At 50.5% G+C, this 16,980-nt stretch overlaps 1 protein-coding gene across 1 annotated transcript in view; it reads left to right on the forward strand.

Moving 5' to 3' along the window:
• The window catches only part of MIB2 (MIB E3 ubiquitin protein ligase 2), a 58,149-nt gene that overhangs the window by 28,659 nt on the left and 12,510 nt on the right, over positions 1 to 16,980 (forward strand). Inside the window, exons 4-12 of the mRNA XM_044445398.1 lie at positions 3,732 to 3,838; positions 7,462 to 7,656; positions 8,759 to 8,901; positions 9,239 to 9,346; positions 10,455 to 10,559; positions 11,859 to 12,021; positions 12,992 to 13,125; positions 13,646 to 13,794; positions 14,338 to 14,494. Coding sequence (XP_044301333.1) covers positions 3,732 to 3,838; positions 7,462 to 7,656; positions 8,759 to 8,901; positions 9,239 to 9,346; positions 10,455 to 10,559; positions 11,859 to 12,021; positions 12,992 to 13,125; positions 13,646 to 13,794; positions 14,338 to 14,494 — 1,261 coding nt within the window. The remainder of the gene's footprint in view (positions 1 to 3,731; positions 3,839 to 7,461; positions 7,657 to 8,758; positions 8,902 to 9,238; positions 9,347 to 10,454; positions 10,560 to 11,858; positions 12,022 to 12,991; positions 13,126 to 13,645; positions 13,795 to 14,337; positions 14,495 to 16,980) is intronic.

Raw genomic sequence — 16,980 nt, forward strand, 5'->3', positions numbered from 1 at the left:
CCTGACTGAAGGCTCCTCGTCTGGAACAGGTCGGTGCCCTGAAAGAGGCTTGACATCTTGACTCCTGGGCCAGTCACCTGCAGACAGCCCTGAGGATTTCCTCTTCAGCCCCCGTTGGAAGCCGCCCAGCCGGGGCTTAGTGTCTTTGGGCCCATCTGGCTGCATGCAGCTCCATCCAGGTGCATCAGCCGACAGCAGAGTTCGCCGGGCCAGGAGAGCGCCCTGGGTTTTGGCCTGTGAATATGAAAACTGGGTTTGTGGTCCAAGCTGGACCGTCTGGCTGTGAATCGCCTCTCTGGGTACGGGTTTCCCAGCCATACCTGGAGGTGCTGGACACTAAACCAGGAGCTTTGCCATGGAACTGTGCCCCATCTCTGTGGCATAAGGTGGTCCTGGGAGGTGGGGAGGAAAGGGAAGCACCCCCCGCTGCCCACAACATTGCTTGGAAAACTGAGCAGAGCTGTAGTAGTGGGCAGAGCAATTTGGCCTCCTGGGGATCTTGGATTCTTGACATTCTGTTGAAGGGACAAGTTTCTAGTCCTCTTCAACCCAAATAGGAATTTGAAAGTGCAATTGCACAGTGTTCTTGGGATTTGAACCTGCATTTCCCCAGTTCTGGGATGGCAGTATGGCTTAGTTCAGCCCCAGGACCAAACTTGATGTTTGGCAGGGTGCATCCTGGGCAAAAGCAAAGTGGCTGCAACCAAAAGCAAAAAATAAAAATAATAGATTGAGCAGTGTTAACCACTCTTGCAAGGAGCTCCCTGTCCCCAAAACAGGTTCAGAATGAGGGCTAACTCCTTGAGTTCAGTCCAAAACCCAGAGTGGATACACAGCCCCCTGGCATGGGGACTGACATGGAGAGAGGCATTTCCATCCGCCAAAACGGGGAAGAGAAATTGCAGCAATGCTAGGAAAATAGGGAACAATCCATGGTTGGGGGAAAGGGGGGGAGCGAGTGGAAGGTCCTTGAGGGGGAGATCCCCAGCCCAGAAGGCTCAGAGACAGGTCCCAGGCTGAGGGTCCGGCTGTTCACATCCGCTTTTGGACTTACTGAAGAACGGCTCAATCAGATTCAGTAGCGGGCTAATGCTATAAGTATCTCCAAGCACACCTGTTTGGCACCCAGCAAAATAAATGGACTAAGACACCAGGGATCCAAATTCTACTTTCCCAGCTGCCACAAAGGTCACTGGGTAAGCAGTCGGCTTGACCTACCTTACAAGGTCGTTGTGGAAATAACTCACAGAGGTGAGTTCCTCGGAGGCAGGATCCGTCGCATTGTTGCAGGACTGGAGTTATGGTTGTGGAACTGTGGCGCTTTCCTTCCATACCCCCAGCAGTTAAGTGTCTCTTCCTTGCACTTAGTTCCTCGGAAACGAGCGTGGAACTGGGTTGCCCTTCGAAGAGTCCCTGCCCTTCAAGCATCGCCTTCCCGTCTGGATTATGAAAAGCCTCTGATTAGCCTGGCATGTGTGTAAATAAATCTGCTCCCGCTTTCCTAAGACCCATCAGGCACACACCAGCCCAGGCACAGGCAGCGAAGGAGCTAGTTCTGCAGGATGTGAGAGGGCACCCATCCTCCTGATGTGTGGAAGGGCTTTCTGGCCCAGGCTTGCACCTGCCGTTGCGCACGGTTCCAGGTGGGCAAAATACAGCGCTTGCGGATAATGCTGCCTTTCCTGCACCCATCGCGGCGTCCCGGTGCTCTGTCAAAGAGCAGCCAGGTGCGGACAGACATGGGCTTGGGGATCACAGCTGGATACCCCCCCCAGCGCACAAGCAGGAGCCTCGGATAGCCTCGGATCCTCCGTCAGCCTTGCCTCGGGGACCAGCGGAAGGCTTGTGTTGGGGAAAACCTTTGGACGGGGCGGAAAAAGCACCGCATGAGGAATCGCTGTGAGCGTTATGGGCATTGGGAGTTCCTTCAACCAGACGTCGAATCCCACCTTCACTATAATGTGGGTACGGTGTGCGTTCTTTGCCTCAGTAGGCAAGTAGGCGTGCCTTTGACTGATGAATGTTAGTAGGTCGTATTTTTAGCTCTTGAATTTAGCTCTTGATTTTCAGTGTCTTGATTTTTGGGTCTCAGCATTATGAATGCTTCCTGTACAACGGTGTATTTAAAAATAGTTGCTGTCACAGATTTTATTGATAAAATGGTGAGGGTTTTACTTTATGAATCCCACAATTTAAAACACTTTTTAAAAGCTGCTTTCCATTAGGTTTCTTTCTTAGCTGTAGAAATTAGGGGAGAGCTTTGGCTCAGTGGGAAGAGACAGAGGAGTTGCCTGCCAGGTTAGACTGTTTCTCCATTTAATCTGCATCAGCTGCATTCAGACAGCAGCCAGTACTCGGGAGTTGGGTTATTGAGTTGTGTGGACCCAACTGCACAAACAAACATGGCTTCTTAACCATGAAGAGAAGCCATGGATTATCAGGTTGAGTTGTGGGTTGTTCGCCGTGGTTTGTCTGTCTCAGCTGGGTTCAGATGATAAAATGACCCATGTTTCCAGCAACGGCGTACAGTTTACGCTGTGCAGAAAGGTTTGATTTCTGGCTTCTGGTAAATCTAGGAATGCATCTGTCTAGCAGCCCTGGAGAGTTAGTGCTGCTGATGGGAGCTGGGCAGAAGGTGGGTCTCCAGATGTTTTGGACAGCTGCTTGACACCCTTCTCAGCGTGACCAATGGGCAGGGTTGCTGAGAGTCGAAGCCCACGTCTGATGAGCTGCCTTGGGCTGCCTAGCCCTGCTGCAGACAAGGCTGTGATTTGATGGACCACTGGAATGCATGACCTCGGTTAAGGCAGATTCCTGTATCCTTGGACTGGCGGTAACACGGACCTCAGGCGCCTGACATTGATGGGGAATCCTGCATGTGTAATTCTTATGTACCAGAATCTAATGCTGAGGTGCTCTGGCTGCATGCCTATCTGTGCAAGAAATAGTGATCATAATTTTGCTATGCAATACTAACACTCGTGTGACTTAATCTGAATGGAGCATCGCCTCTGAAACAAAACTGTAAGGAGAAGTCAGTGTTGGGCTGAGACGGGGAAATCCGGGTTTCCAGAAGTTCAGTAGGCGTCTTTGGAGCAGTCACTGACTCTCAAACTCCCCTGCCTCGCAAGGTTGTTGTGAAGGTACAAAGGGGAGAAGAAGAGGATTAATTTGCTTTTTGTAAGCTGTCCAGAGACTTTTATTAGACTCCAGTTCTGGGCACCTAAGTTGAAGCAGGATGCAGACAAGGTGGGAAGGGTTCAGAGGAGGACAGCAAGGGCGATCCAGGGATGGAAAGCAAAGCTTTTTGAGGTGCAGCGGAAAGAACTGGGCATGTTTAGCTTGCAGAAAATGGAGGAATGGAGATAGTACTTTTCACCTGAGGGGCTGCGCCACAGAGAAAGGCCAGGATCTCTTCTCCATCATTCCCGAGTGCTGGGCATGGAATAATGGCTAGGGAGCTGGGACTTCCTGACTGTTGGATCAGTGCAGCAGTGGAGCCAGTGGGCTCTCCCACACTGGAGGCGTCCAGGATGCACCTGGACAGCCACCTGGGAGGGGTGGCTTGAGCGGAGTCCTGTGCCAAGCAGGCGGCCGGACCTGGTGGCCTTCTTGGCCCCTTCCGGGGCTTCTATTCATTGATCCTGTGATACGGGGCAGGGAAGTAATTTATGGATAGACCACTTGAGTTAAAAGGTGTCACTTACTCTCTGTTCCCTCCCCTCTTGTAGAGTCACCGTGAGTCCACGGCAGAACTTGAACCGCATCGCATTAAAGGGGACCTTCCAGGGTGCGAAAGTGGTTCGCGGCCCCGACTGGGAATGGGGTAACCAGGATGGTAAGGAATCTCTTCTACAAAATTCCCTCACTGTGAAGTGGGTGGAGGGGAGGGCATCGAGAGGCATTTCCGCACTCCTTCCCAGCGGAGGAGAAAGTCCATCCCCTATAACCTGGTGCGAGAGAACGTGAGTGCTCACCGTGGAGGAACTTCCATCTGTCTTCGAGTGCAGCCAAAATCACAGGGCAAACCACTCAGTGGGGTTCTGGTAAACCATCCCGAGACGCCAGTAGATGGACAGTCTATAAAAGCAATAAATAAATAGCTCAACTACCCTTTGATAACCAAATGAAGCTCTCCTTAAAAGAGAAATTAAGGAGCATGTCCTTGGGAAAAGCCTGGACTTGAACGTTTCTCCCTTGCACGTGCTCCCTGCCTGGAGAGAACATTCAGGCATCCAATTCTCCCTCTTTCTGCAGTGGGTCAGTCCAGCAAGGACTGTACTGGGGGATTTTAATTTTATATTGTTATTTTTGTATTTTATTGTATTTTATTGTGTTTGTAAGCCGCCCCGAGGCTTCGGCAAGGGGCGGCATAGAAATGTTCTAATAATAATAATAATAATAATAATAATAATAATAATAATAATAATAATATTGCTAACCACATAGTTCAGCTCACAAGCTACAGACAAGTTTCACCCTCGAGGCAACCCAAGAATTGCTCTAGGAATTTTAGGAACTGTCCTGTCCCCCTTGAGTGGGGGTTATTGTCTTGTGTGAATGCAGTCAACAAAGCTGAGCCCAGCCTGATGTCCCCTGGATGTGTTGGGCTATAATTACCATTATCTCCAGCCAACACGGTCAGTGGAGCATGTCACATCGAGAAAGACTGGTCTGCCAAGCTTAGGGACTCTCTTGTTGGGGGTGTTTCTAGGCATGTAAATGTTTCAGGTCCCAGAACTGAGCCTTCCGATTCACATGTGGCGATTTATTCCTATCTGTGTCCATTTCGCCATAATTTCTAGCTTCTGTTTATATTCCTTGGAAGCGAAGCTGGCCAATTCCTTTCTCAGCCAAATCATCCCAAAGAACACAAATGCGTCCGTTATATGCAGCCGGACTCAAATCACCCCCCAACAATGGAAGAAGTTTTAGGTCTTTTTTGGCAATGCCAAAAAAGATACGGTGGGGAGCTGCATTAACCCTTAACTCTCCAGCATCTATCCTCCTCCAGCGGGAAGAGAATTGTATAAGCCACACTGGGTTCTTTGGAAGAAATTCAGTAAAATAAATAAATCTGTCCCCCTTTCACGTGTCTCTGTGGGGCGGTCCGGCTGAGAAGGCCATTGCTGCAGGTGAGGAAGGCCGGCTCCAGCCCTTGCCACAGCCGGGGGCTCTTCTCTGCAAAGCAGCCAGCCTGAACGGGTCTCCCATGTGCGGCAGTATCGGCGCCTCTCCCGGGGCCGAGCAGAGCAGGCGTGACAGATTAGAGGCAACCGCTGTGTCTGACAAGCTGCGCTCTTGACCTTTGCATCTCAGCCTCCGGTCAGAGGATGTGGCCTCTACCTGGTGCCCTTTTTCCTGCACTCCATTCTAATCTTTCAGGCTTTGTGGCTGCTAAAATCCACGAAGGCCATGCTCTGCCGACGGCAGTGAATAAGCCACCTTAAACCCCCAGCAACCTGTCTGGGAAGAATGCTCACCTCAGCTTGTGTCCCTCCCTCCTTCCCTCCCTTCACCCCCCATTCGAAAAAATGCATTTTCTGAGAGGTATTTCCTAATGAAACTCTCAGCAAGTTCGAGGTAGCAGGTGCCCTTTTAGAATCCATCACACGTGAAAGTCAGAGCTTCAAGAAGCAGAGCAATGGGCATTTCTGCGAAGGCCGAGTGGCAGTGGAGAAGAAGGCAGGAAAGAGGTTGGATCGCTGGCATTTGTGATTTTATTATTTATTATTTATTAAAACATTTTTATTTTGGCATCAGACGGGACTGGAGGCACTGTGCTGGTCCGCAGAACCGGACGCCAACCTCCGTGCCCGTTGCCAGCCTTCAAATCTCCTCCTGCAAGATTTGGGCAGATTCCTTCCCTGCCTTTTTCAGGGTGTTCAGCTAGGCCAGGGGTCGGCAACCCGCAGCTCCGGAGCCACACGTGGCTCTTGAACCCCTCTGCTGCGGCTCCGTCGCCCAAAACACGGGCCAGCACAGCCGCCGATCTGCTCGAAGCTCCTCTCAGGAAGGCAGCGCTGCTGTCGTGCAGGGAAAGAGTGGAACCCGCTTCCTGCAGGCTCTCATGTTCCACGAAACGGAACGCTGCTGAAAGGGTTCTCTTTGTCCCGATGCAATCTCCTTCATCGGAATGTTAAAAGCTGCGCTTGGGACCTGTCACAATTCACAGCACTTGACTGTTGATCTGCTAACCAGTCACTAAACACACCTATATCTCTGGCACAGCCTCCAATCTGCGGACCTGTGCCGATTTACTGAGCTCCCCACACACCCCAGGCCAACCGTGGATAAATCTAAGAAAAGAAAAGTTTCTGAAGAAAACCAAACGTTTAATGATACGTGGGTAGAGTCATTTGCTTTTACTGCTGACGAACTTATGGGGTTTGCTGTTTAATGCATACAGCCCTTTAGCACTGACTTTGACTCTTCAGGAAGCTGTTCTCCTATTCAAAATATTTTATTTATTTATTTATTTAAACATTTCTATGCCGCCCCATCCACCGAAGCCTCGGGGCGGCTCACAACATAAAATACAAAAATAACAATATAAAAATATATGAAAGGAGTCCTACTAGTTTATAAAGTAAGATTAAAAATAACAGTTTTTAGTGACTGAACAAGAGCTGCAGCTAAATCCTAATGAAGATGTACATAGCATTAAGGTAAAAAACGATCTATGCAGTGTTATCTGCATCTTAGATGTCAAAAGGGTTTTGCGGCTCCCGGTGTTTTCTTCTGTGTGGGAAACGGGTCCAAATGGCTCTTTGAGTGGTAAAGGTTGCCAACCTCTGAGCTAGATGGTTTCACAGCTTCGGCCACTCCGCATGAAGAAAGAGGCTACTGGAAGACTCAAACAGGTGGGCGAGCTGGGAGCACCCAGTTGAAGGCATGTAGAAGGCATCTGGCCTCGTGCCCTTTCTTCTGCCCACTCAGACACCTTCAGACCCCCAGTTCTGTGCTCGGACGTCCAGCCGCAAAGCTGTGGCACAGCCGTGAGGCTGGAGGGAGGGTGCACTTGCTGCCTAGCTGGTCAGAATTGTGCCCTTCATGAGAAAAAAATATGAAAATGCAGCTCCAGGGTTGAAGGTGAGTTTTGCCTGGAACACCCACGTTCTACGTCCATCCGTGGGTGGACATGTTCCCGGCCCCATTGAATGCACCACTTGTGTGTCTCCATAGCACCCTTGCCCAGGTGCTGAGCAGGCAGTCAATGTGCTTTCTGGGTGTGAAGTCTGCACATTCCGCGAGAGGTCGTGGAGGCCCCTTCGGTGCGGGTGTTCAAGAATAGGCTGGACATGCACATGGTGGGCATGTCGTGAGCGGAGCCGGCTGGAGCCGGGGTGAGACTAGATGGCCCGGGAGGACCCTTCAGACTTGCTGTTTCTGTGTTTTATGCCCTTGTTCCTGTTTCACAAAGAGTTCTTCCCACAGCTTGTTTCTCTTCCTCAATGACAGGTGGTGAAGGCAAGACTGGGAGAGTGGTCGACATCCGTGGTTGGGATGTGGAGACCGGGAGGAGCGTGGCCAGCGTCACGTGGGCAGATGGCACCACGAACGTGTACCGAGTCGGGCACAAAGGAAAAGTGGACCTGAAGTGCATTGCAGAAGCATCCGGGGGGTTTTACTACAAGGAGCATCTCCCCAAATTAGGTACACATCGACTCCGTGCAGTAGAACTTGCACCTGGGTATGGTTTACAATGGGGCTTTTCAAATGAGCAATTTGGGGGAGGAACTTAAATCAGGGATGGTTGCGGAATCTGCTTTTTTTAAATGCTACTTTTGGATTCTCAAAGGAAAGCGTATTTCCGTTGTGCAAAGTCTTGAGGGCCACAGTTTTTGCAGCCAAAACGCTAAGGGGGAGAAGCCGAAGTGAACAGATGTCTGAACGATCTTAGGGGGAGAAAAATAGGTGAGCGTAGTGGCTGTAATGCTGGTGGGTGGTAAATTCGCTCAGGTCTTGGTCTCAGCTTCAGAGGAGCGCTCCCAAAATAGTTTCAGCACCACGGAGAGCTCCTAAGGAGCTTAAGCTTGGCTCCTTAAAGCGCCTGCAACTCGGATGTCCTGTCCTATCGACGTGGGAGAAACAGGCCTTCACTGGGGACCCTCCCAACCGTCTGATTAAGGACTGACCATCCTCATTAGCTTTGGATCGCTGACTAAGACGTACAGCGAATGGAACAGAACGGTAGTGGGCTCTCCCCGCTGAAGTATTGAACTGGAGCTTTTCCGCATTCAAAGCTGGCGTTTTCGTGCTGGGCTGCAGCACCTCCCAGAACGGAAACTGGGGGGTCCTTCTCCTTTTGGTAGCTGGAGAAGCGTCGTTTTCCCTGCCTCTACAACAGGATCTTGCAGCTTTCGTGCTAGCGGGAGAGAAGAATCTGAAAGTTATTGCCTGCAGTCATTTCTTCCCTTTCTTTCTCCCCTTTTGCTGTCAGCTAAAGTGAGCTTTTTGCCGATGACTCAGATAACTGACAAACTTGATTGTAGTTACATCATACCCCGTATTCCTTCATGAAACCCAAAGCAGCTTACAGAAACCCTTTCCTCTTCATTTTAGCCTCACAACAACCCAACGAACACCCTGTTTGTTCAGGCCTGATTGCATTTCTATCCTGCCTTTTGCCAGGGGGGTTTCCTTGGTCATCCGTCTCGCCTTCCCAAAAGCCCTCCGTTTCGCACCGAAACTTTTTCACATCTGTATATTTCCAAAAAGCAAACCACATTCATTACCTCCCTGCCCGCTTCCTCAGGTAAACCCGCTGAGCTGCAGAAAAAGGAGAGCACGGAGAGACACCCGTTCCAGCACGGGGACAAGGTGAAGTGCCTTCTGGACATCGACATCTTACGAGAGATGCAAGAGGGACACGGGGGCTGGAACCCAAAAATGGCCGAGGTAGGAGCCGGATCCAGTGCTTGCTGATGCGGTAGATCCATGGCCTGACTGTCAATATTCCCAAAACAACATTCTCCAGGTTCCCTCTGGGGAGCAAGGCAGGCACCTGGAGAGTGGAAGGAACCTGTTCACACAAACAGACCCTTCTGGGGCTCACATCTGCGCATGCCGTTGGTTGTAGCGTCCGGGTGGCCACTGTGGGGAAGAGGGGAAGGCCAGGGTGTCCTTTTCTTGCTTTCAAGTGACAGCCTTTCATTTTTCTCTCCCCTTGCCCGCTTCCCTTGGAATCCCCTCGGCTCCACGCCCCTCCTCTTCCTCTCCTGCACATCCTCGGAAGTTCATTGGCCAAACAGGAACCGTGCACCGGATCACAGACAGAGGAGACGTGAGAGTCCAGTTCAGCAACGACACACGGTGGACGTTTCACCCTGGTGCTCTGACGAAGGTGTGCACGGCTCATCCACTGGGTCCGAAAGCAGAAGTGTCGAACCTGCCCACGTGCCTAGTCTGGTCCTCCCAGTCCAGCCAGTTAAACATTCAGATAACCGGAGAATAAAAAAGGGTTTGGCCTGGTACCAGAAAGAAAAAAGTGTTGGTGCCAGGCGAACTTCTCTGGGGAGTGCATTCCACAATCAGGGTGCCACCACAGAGAAGGCCCTCCTTCAAGGAGGGCTCCCACATTGAGGAGTGGCTATTGCTCAAGGGTGAGGCATTTCAGTGCAAAGAACAAATCCACACTTTCCACATCTAAGCAGGAACCAGACCTGAACATCCATCCTTGCTGGAAATTTCGCAATGCAGACTGCAAGGCAAATGTATAAAAACTGCATATATCTGAAAAAGCACATAAAAATGTTTACATCTTAGAAAATGCACACAAAAACAATTGAATTTACTGGGAGGAAATGCGTGTAGTAAAAAAGTGGAAATAAACATCTTCCCATGATGAAAAAGAGGCACAAAAGTACAAGCGAATTTTTGCACAGAACAAAAAGGATTCGCAATCGGGTATGGAAAACAGGATGGGACCAAATTTAATAAGGGGAAAATGGGAACCTGAGTGAATTGAAGCTTGGCGGATTTGTCTGTGGGAGATCTATTTTGTGTGCAGAAATTCTCAGATTCAAACACTATCATGCCCGGGCTAAAAGATCATTTTGCAGGTGATAAGGTCCAATTTCTGCACCACCCTGGAAAGCCAGAGAGAGAAATAGTTTCACCTGGTGTAAGCCAGCAGCTTCGGTTCCTTTCTTTTCAAAACATTCTATTTTATTGTTCAGTCAATTCCGTGGCATTCTCACGAAACAAAGCCAACACCAAAACCCATTGGAGGTTGGTTGGCACTCACATTAAATGCTGACAGATCGCCAAATTTTGAGCGTTCACTAATTTTCATCATTTTTAAAAGTAGTCACATCTGGCATTTTGATGACTCCTTCCCCGTAGAAGTTAACCCTTCATCAATTTAGCTGTTCTGATAACAAATTGCCTTTCTGCTATCTCTTCCCTTTCGTGCACCCCCCAAAAAGATTCTGCTTTTCTTTTTCTTATAGCTGAACATGTTTTGGGTGGATGACGTGGTCCGGGTGATAGATGATGTGGAAAGAGTCAAACAGTTTCAAGCTGGCCATGGGGAATGGACTGACGAAATGACCCCGGTGAGTTACAGTTTTATTTCGGGACAGTGCACCAATTTAAGACCTCGAATCTGTGCTTCCTTTGTTCTTTTCCTCTGGAGTGAATTTGAATTTAAATGCCGTGCAGCGAACTTAAAAGCAAAGCGAAACAGGGCTCATGTTTGAAGCCCAGCCAACGGTGGCCATTCACTGATTGACTTGCAAGGAGATGCAAGAAGACTCTTGTGGGCAAGGTAGATATCAAGGGAGGATTTTTGGCAGAACCCTTTGCTCTCTGGAGTAGCTCGCTCTCAGCTAAGACAGAGCCAAAGGGCTCTTTAGAAAGACTGTGTCCGAGCTTGGACATTTGTCCGAGCTCCTTCGTGGAAGCAAACAGCTAAGCCAGGGGACAAAGAGGAGAATGCTGGGAAAGATGCTTTTCTGTTTTGCAATTTTCAAGTCTGATTTACTCCACACAGAAGAAATGAGCAAACATCACTGCGACATTCCTGAGAGCAAGGAGGTGCCGTCTGGGTGGAAAAAAAGGAAAATATTTACCATTCAGGCTTGTCCTCGTATATTCAGGAGTTCATCCCACTGTGTTCTGTAACAGCGTTCTTAGTTTTGCCACCTTAGATAAGTCAGTTCTACAAACTCCTCTCCCATCTCTTAACCTTATCAAAAAACCAAAGTCAGAGTTCTCCTTCAGAGACATGTGCGTGAATTTATGTGCCAATATATTCTGATTTGTGGAATCTGATGTGAGACTTTTTAGACCTCTGGACAGGTTTACTGGCCATGTTCTGTCCTTGTCTTGTGCGCATGCAGCCTGAGTAACTTTGCTCTTCACGCATCCATGCTCTGCAGCCTCTTCCACCCCTGAGTTGCTGTCATGGGCTATTAAAAAAGAAGCAGGGCCCATCCAATGTCACATGTTTTCTGAGAAAGAGCATTTTGATGCTTCCTTTGCAGTACTGGGCTTTTTTTTCTGTTAAGGTTTTCTGTCTTGGGATTCTGCATATTAATAGCGAACAAATTCCCCTTCCAAATTCGTATGTTGCCAAACCCATTCACTGCGAGAGGGAGGCTTGAGGAGGGCTGAGTTTTGCAAACTCCCGTCCAAGCAAGACAGCACATGCTCAGTGGGCCAGGATTCTGAGGGGGGCACAAGCGAGAGGACATGGGATGGAGTGTCCTGAAAGAGGGCATCCGCCGGCCGCTTCACGTTTCACACTGTAGCACCGCGGGGCAGCTCACCCTTGTCTGCCTTCAGGCCGAATTAAAGAAGGCGATTTCATCCTCCCCCTCACTTCTGAGGTGATTCTCCCTTTCCTTCGGCAGATCCTGGGCCATGTTGGCAAGGTGATCAAAGTGTTTGGCGATGGAGACTTGCGGGTGTCTTTCGCAGGCCAGTCCTGGACTTTCAACCCTGCCTGTCTGACGGCGCACCAGAGGGAGGAGGATGCCAACCTAATGACCACTGAGGACGCTAAAGAATCTAAAAGTGAGGGGCATGTATGGAAGCCCGTCCTCTGCACTCTATTGCTAAATTGGTGTGACGGCATGGAATGTTCAGCAACATTCCGGTAGCTCTGGGAATGAAGGGCTCTGCAGCTCAGTGGTGGTGAGGAAATGGAAAGTCTGTGCACACAGGCACTATAGCTTTGGGCAGCTGGCTACAAACTGGGAATCTGAAAGGGCAAGAGCTCAGGAGCAGAGCCAAGCGTTGAATGAAAGGTGCGGAATAAGCAGTGCATTGCACAATTGCATGGACTCCAAAGTCCATGGGACCACAAGCAAGCAATGTGGTCCGGGCTGGGAGTGGACTGGCACTGTCTGGGATATGGACAGCTGTGTCTCAGGCCAGAGCACCAGGATCCAGGCACTCAGAATGCTACACAGACCTGTTCAAAATCATGGTCAGGCAGCCCAGAGGCCGAGGCAAGTAACTGAAGTGTGAGGTAGGCCAGTCCGAAGAGCAGAGAGCAGTCAAAGCTGGTCAGAAGTCAAAAGCCAGAGAGACATGCCAAGGAGAAGCGGTACCTGGGAGTGGAGTGGAGTGGAGGTAGACAGGGAAGCCAGGCAGGGTCCAGAAGCAAGGCAACAGGCAGCTTCCAGAAGGCGCAGGGAGCTCAAACAGCATCCGAGAACTTCATTGCCAAAGCATCAACTGGAGGGAAGAGCCGGTTCTTGCAGAGCGGCTCCCTCAGGGCTCCCAGGTGGTGCTCGCAACAGCCAGGTGGCCACAGCTGACCGTGGGCTTTAGTCCTGCAAACACCAAGGCTGCTACTCTGGCTCTGGCCAGCAGAGGGAGCCCTGACACTGCCTCAGAAACTCACACTAAATTCCCAAAATAGGACGATCGGTCCCAGTCTTGCCTGGCTGCCCTGCTCAAACAGAGCGCCTCAACGGGCCCCGATGCGTGCTGCGGTGACACCCGGAATCCATTTCCGTTCTCCGTTTTCTCCCAACAGGCACGCTGCTGTCCGTGCTTGGAAGACTGCTTTCCCAGAAGATGGAGTCCGACAACCCTGGCCGCCTGGTCGTAGAAGCTGCACATGGGAGCATCCCAAAAGTCTGGGACCTGGTTCAGAAATACCCAGACAAGGCAAGTCCAGGGGACTGAGGAGAGAGGCTTTCGAAAGGTTATTTGCATTTATATTCTGCCTTGTGGAATTTCAGCCAGCTGGCAAAGGCCTGAGCAGACCATTCAACATGTAGAAAGTGGGAAAGCCCCGCTGAAAAGCTGCTCCGCTCTCTTCTTCTCTTGGTCCAAGAAACTATTTCACTTCTGCTTTTGGCGTCACTTGCCCTTAGGATGCAGCCTCCAGACGCTTCTCCAAGCTGAAATCTGACCTTTGGGCTGCAAGGATCCCCAGACGGTTCCCTTTAGGGCTGAAACATGCAAGGGATCTTTAATGTGGGTAGTTCCATCATCCCTGACCTTGCTGGTTGGGGTTGATGGAGTTGTAGTCCAGTGATACAGATTAAACCATAGCAAAAAAGGACGATTTCAGCTTGCAAGAAAGGGCATGGATTCTCAAATTAATTGGATGTACCATTAGTTAAATGACATTTATGGATGTGAGATACCTGGCCGATTCAGTGATACTCGGTTTTCTCAACAGGTAGATGTCAAAAACCAGGGCAGAACAGCCTTGCAGGTGGCCTGCTACCTGGGCCAGGTGGAAGTGGTCAAGATCTTGCTGCAGGCACATGCCAACATTAACCTGCGTGACGAAGAAGGGGACACGGCCCTTCATTACGCGGCTTTTGGGTACGTGATCCTGGACGCAGGAGCACAGGGGCAGGGCCTTCACTTGGCGACAGTCCCAGCTTCTCCAGGGTTCAGGAGCAACCCTGCAGAGCAGCCCCCAGTCAAGGACTGGGTTCAGACAGCCTGCGAACCCCTACATGAGGGGTTGAGTGTGGGCCGTACCTGCAGGGCAGGTTCTCCTGCTGTCCGAACCCCGCTGCACTAGCAGGCCATGGCTTGTTAACCAGGAAGAAGCCATGAAGAGACTCTTTTGTTTGCTGCTGGGTCGTGAACGATGGGTTGTTCACCGTGGTTTGTTATCTTGATTGGGTTCGGACGATCCAATAAACCAGGGCTTGAAAATAGGTTTTTGTTGAACTTTGGTGCTGAACGGTGGGCGATTCTGGTGACTGAACCCGTGACTTGACCAGATCCAAAGTGTGTGCAATTGCACTGAGTCCTTTGGTCCTTGAGTAGCACACAGTTTGTCAGTTATGGCAACCAGAGGGAAAGTCTGTGATTCACAAGGGTTTCCTTTTGGTGTTCCCACCTTCTGCCCTCCAGGAACCAAGCCGAGATCGCCCGCATGCTGGTCAGCAAAGGCGCCAACGCGGACCTCTTGAACAACTCCAAGTGCACGGCCCTGTACATCGCGGTCAACAAAGGCTTCACGGAAGTTGTGCAGGCCTTGTGTGAGCACAACTGCGCCATTAACCTGCCGGTGAGTGTTACGTTTGGCTTCGGGGTTGTGTGTGTAACGCTTGCATCATAACATGGATGGCAGCTTGGGCAAGCTGATGGCATTGCCAGAGACGCCCGTCAGTGGCCAAAAGCTCTTCGGGCTGCTGTGTTCTACACCAAGGTGCAACAAAAACCAGCTGGCGCAAACTGAGGTTGCCATTGCGCAGTGCAGCTGGTGGCTTGGCCGTGTGTCGAACGAAGTGCTTAAGGCGACCGGAAATCCCATGCAGGAAGCTGAGCAGGCGGTTTGGATCCCTCTGTCTCACTCCCCACACCAGTCCTGCTCGTTTTCCATAATATCTGAAGAGGAAAACTGGGGACTTGGGCTAGATCGATTGCGCCAGACATGTTTCTTCTCGCACGTCTGCCTCATTTCTCTGCAAAACACGGAGGGAACACTTGGCGAGCACGAAGCCCATCCTCCCCTCCTGCAGAGACTCCCCTCCAGCATTCTTCCTGTCCTTTGGATGGGAATGATGGGTGACTTGGAGCAGCAGGCACAGGAAGCCAGCCCTTCCACTTGCTGGGCAAAGCAGGGTGGCTCAAATGCTTGCATGGTTTACTCCAGTGGCGGCCAACCTTGTAGAGACCGAATGCCCAAACGGCAACCCAAAACCCACTTATTTGTCGCAAAGTCCCAACACTGCAACAAAACCTGAAAACTGAGGTTTTAGTTTAGAAAAAACAACTCACAGCCAGTGCAAGCATTGTGTGTGTGTGCGTGCGCAAGCACACTGTCACCCAATACTCGACTGCTGGGGTGACTGCCCGCTATGGCAAGCATGTCATAGGTTCGCCACCACTGTCCTAACGCTACCCTGGTGCATTCCCCTAACACTAATATAGGGGTCAAGTTCCATGGAAAAGAGGGCGATTTTGAAAAAGCACTCCTAGAGTAGCGTTTTCTGCACAGCTCATCATCTCTGCCCATGCTAAACACGTTCCAACCATCAGAAACTGGCCGGGACACCTCGTTTCTCTATCCCTAACCCTACCCTGGGGCACTCCCCTAACCCTGGGGTCAAGTTCCATGGAAAAGAGGGCGATTTTGAAAAAGCCCTCCTTGAGTAGCTTTTTCTGCACAGCTCATCATCTCTGCACATGTTAAACACGTTCCAACCATCAGACCCATGCTAGGACACCTCGTTTCTCTAACCCTAACCCTACCCTGGTGCATTCCCCTACCCTTCTATAGGGGTCAAGTTCCATGGAAGAGAGGGCGAATTCGAAAAAGCCCTCATTGAGCGCCTTTTTCTGCACAGCTCATCATCTCTGCCCATACTAAACACGTTCCAACCATCAGAACCAGGCCGGGACACCTCGTTTTTCTAACCATAACCCTTCCCTGGGGCACTCCCCTAACCCTAATGTAGGGGTCAGCTTCCATGGAAAAGAGGGCAATTTTGAAAAAGCCCGCCTTGAGTAGCTTTTTCCGCACAGCATAACAGCTCTGCCCATGCTAAACACATTCCAACCACCAAAAATATGCCAGGACACCTTGTTTCTCTAACCCTAACCCTACCCTGGTGCATTCCCCTAACCCTAATATAGAGCTTAAGTTCCATGGAAAAGAGGGCGATTTTGAAAAACCCCTCCTTGAGCAGCTTTTTCTGCACAGCTCATCATCTCTGCCCATGCTAAACACATTCCAACCATCAGAACCATGCCAGAACGCCTCGTTTCTCTAACCCTAACCCTACCCTGGTGCATTCCCCTAAACCTACTATAGGGGTCAAGTTCCATGGAAGAGAGAGCGAATTCGAAAAAGCCCTCGTTGAGCGCCTTTTTCGGCACAGCTCATCGTCTCTGCCCATGCTAAACACATTCCAACCATCAGAACCATGCCAGGACACCTCGTTTCCCTGACCCTAACCCTACCCTGGTGCATTCCCGTAACCCTTCTACAGGGGTCAAGTTCCATGGAAGAGAGGGCGATTTTGAAAAAGCCCTCCTTGAGTAGATTTTTCTGCACAACTCATCAGCTCTGCCCATGCCAAACACGTTCCAACCATCAGAACCATGCCAGGACACCTCGTTTCCCTGACCCTAACCCTACCCTGGTGCATTCCCGTAACCCTTCTGTAGGGGTCAAGTTCCATGGAAGAGAGGGCGAATTAGAAAAAGCCCTCCTTGAGTAGATTTTCTGCACAGCTCATCATCTCTGCCCATGCCAAAAACATTCCAACCTTCAAAAATATGCCCGGACACCTTGTTTCTCTGAACCTAACCCTACCCTGGTGCATTCCCCTAACCCCAGTATAGGGGTCAAGTTCTATGGAAGAAAGGGCGAATTTGAAAAAGCCGTCGTTCAGTACATTTTTCGGCACAGCTCATCAGCTCTGCCCATGCCAAACACTTTCCAACCATAAGAACCATGCCAGGACACCTCGTTTCTCTAACCCTAACCCTTCCCTTGTGCATTCTCCTAACCCCAATATAGGGGTCAAGTTCCATGGAAGAGAGGGC

This window comes from Varanus komodoensis, unplaced genomic scaffold, assembly GCF_004798865.1.
Source record: "Varanus komodoensis strain SLA01 unplaced genomic scaffold, ASM479886v1 scaffold48, whole genome shotgun sequence".
NCBI lineage: Eukaryota > Metazoa > Chordata > Lepidosauria > Squamata > Varanidae > Varanus > Varanus komodoensis.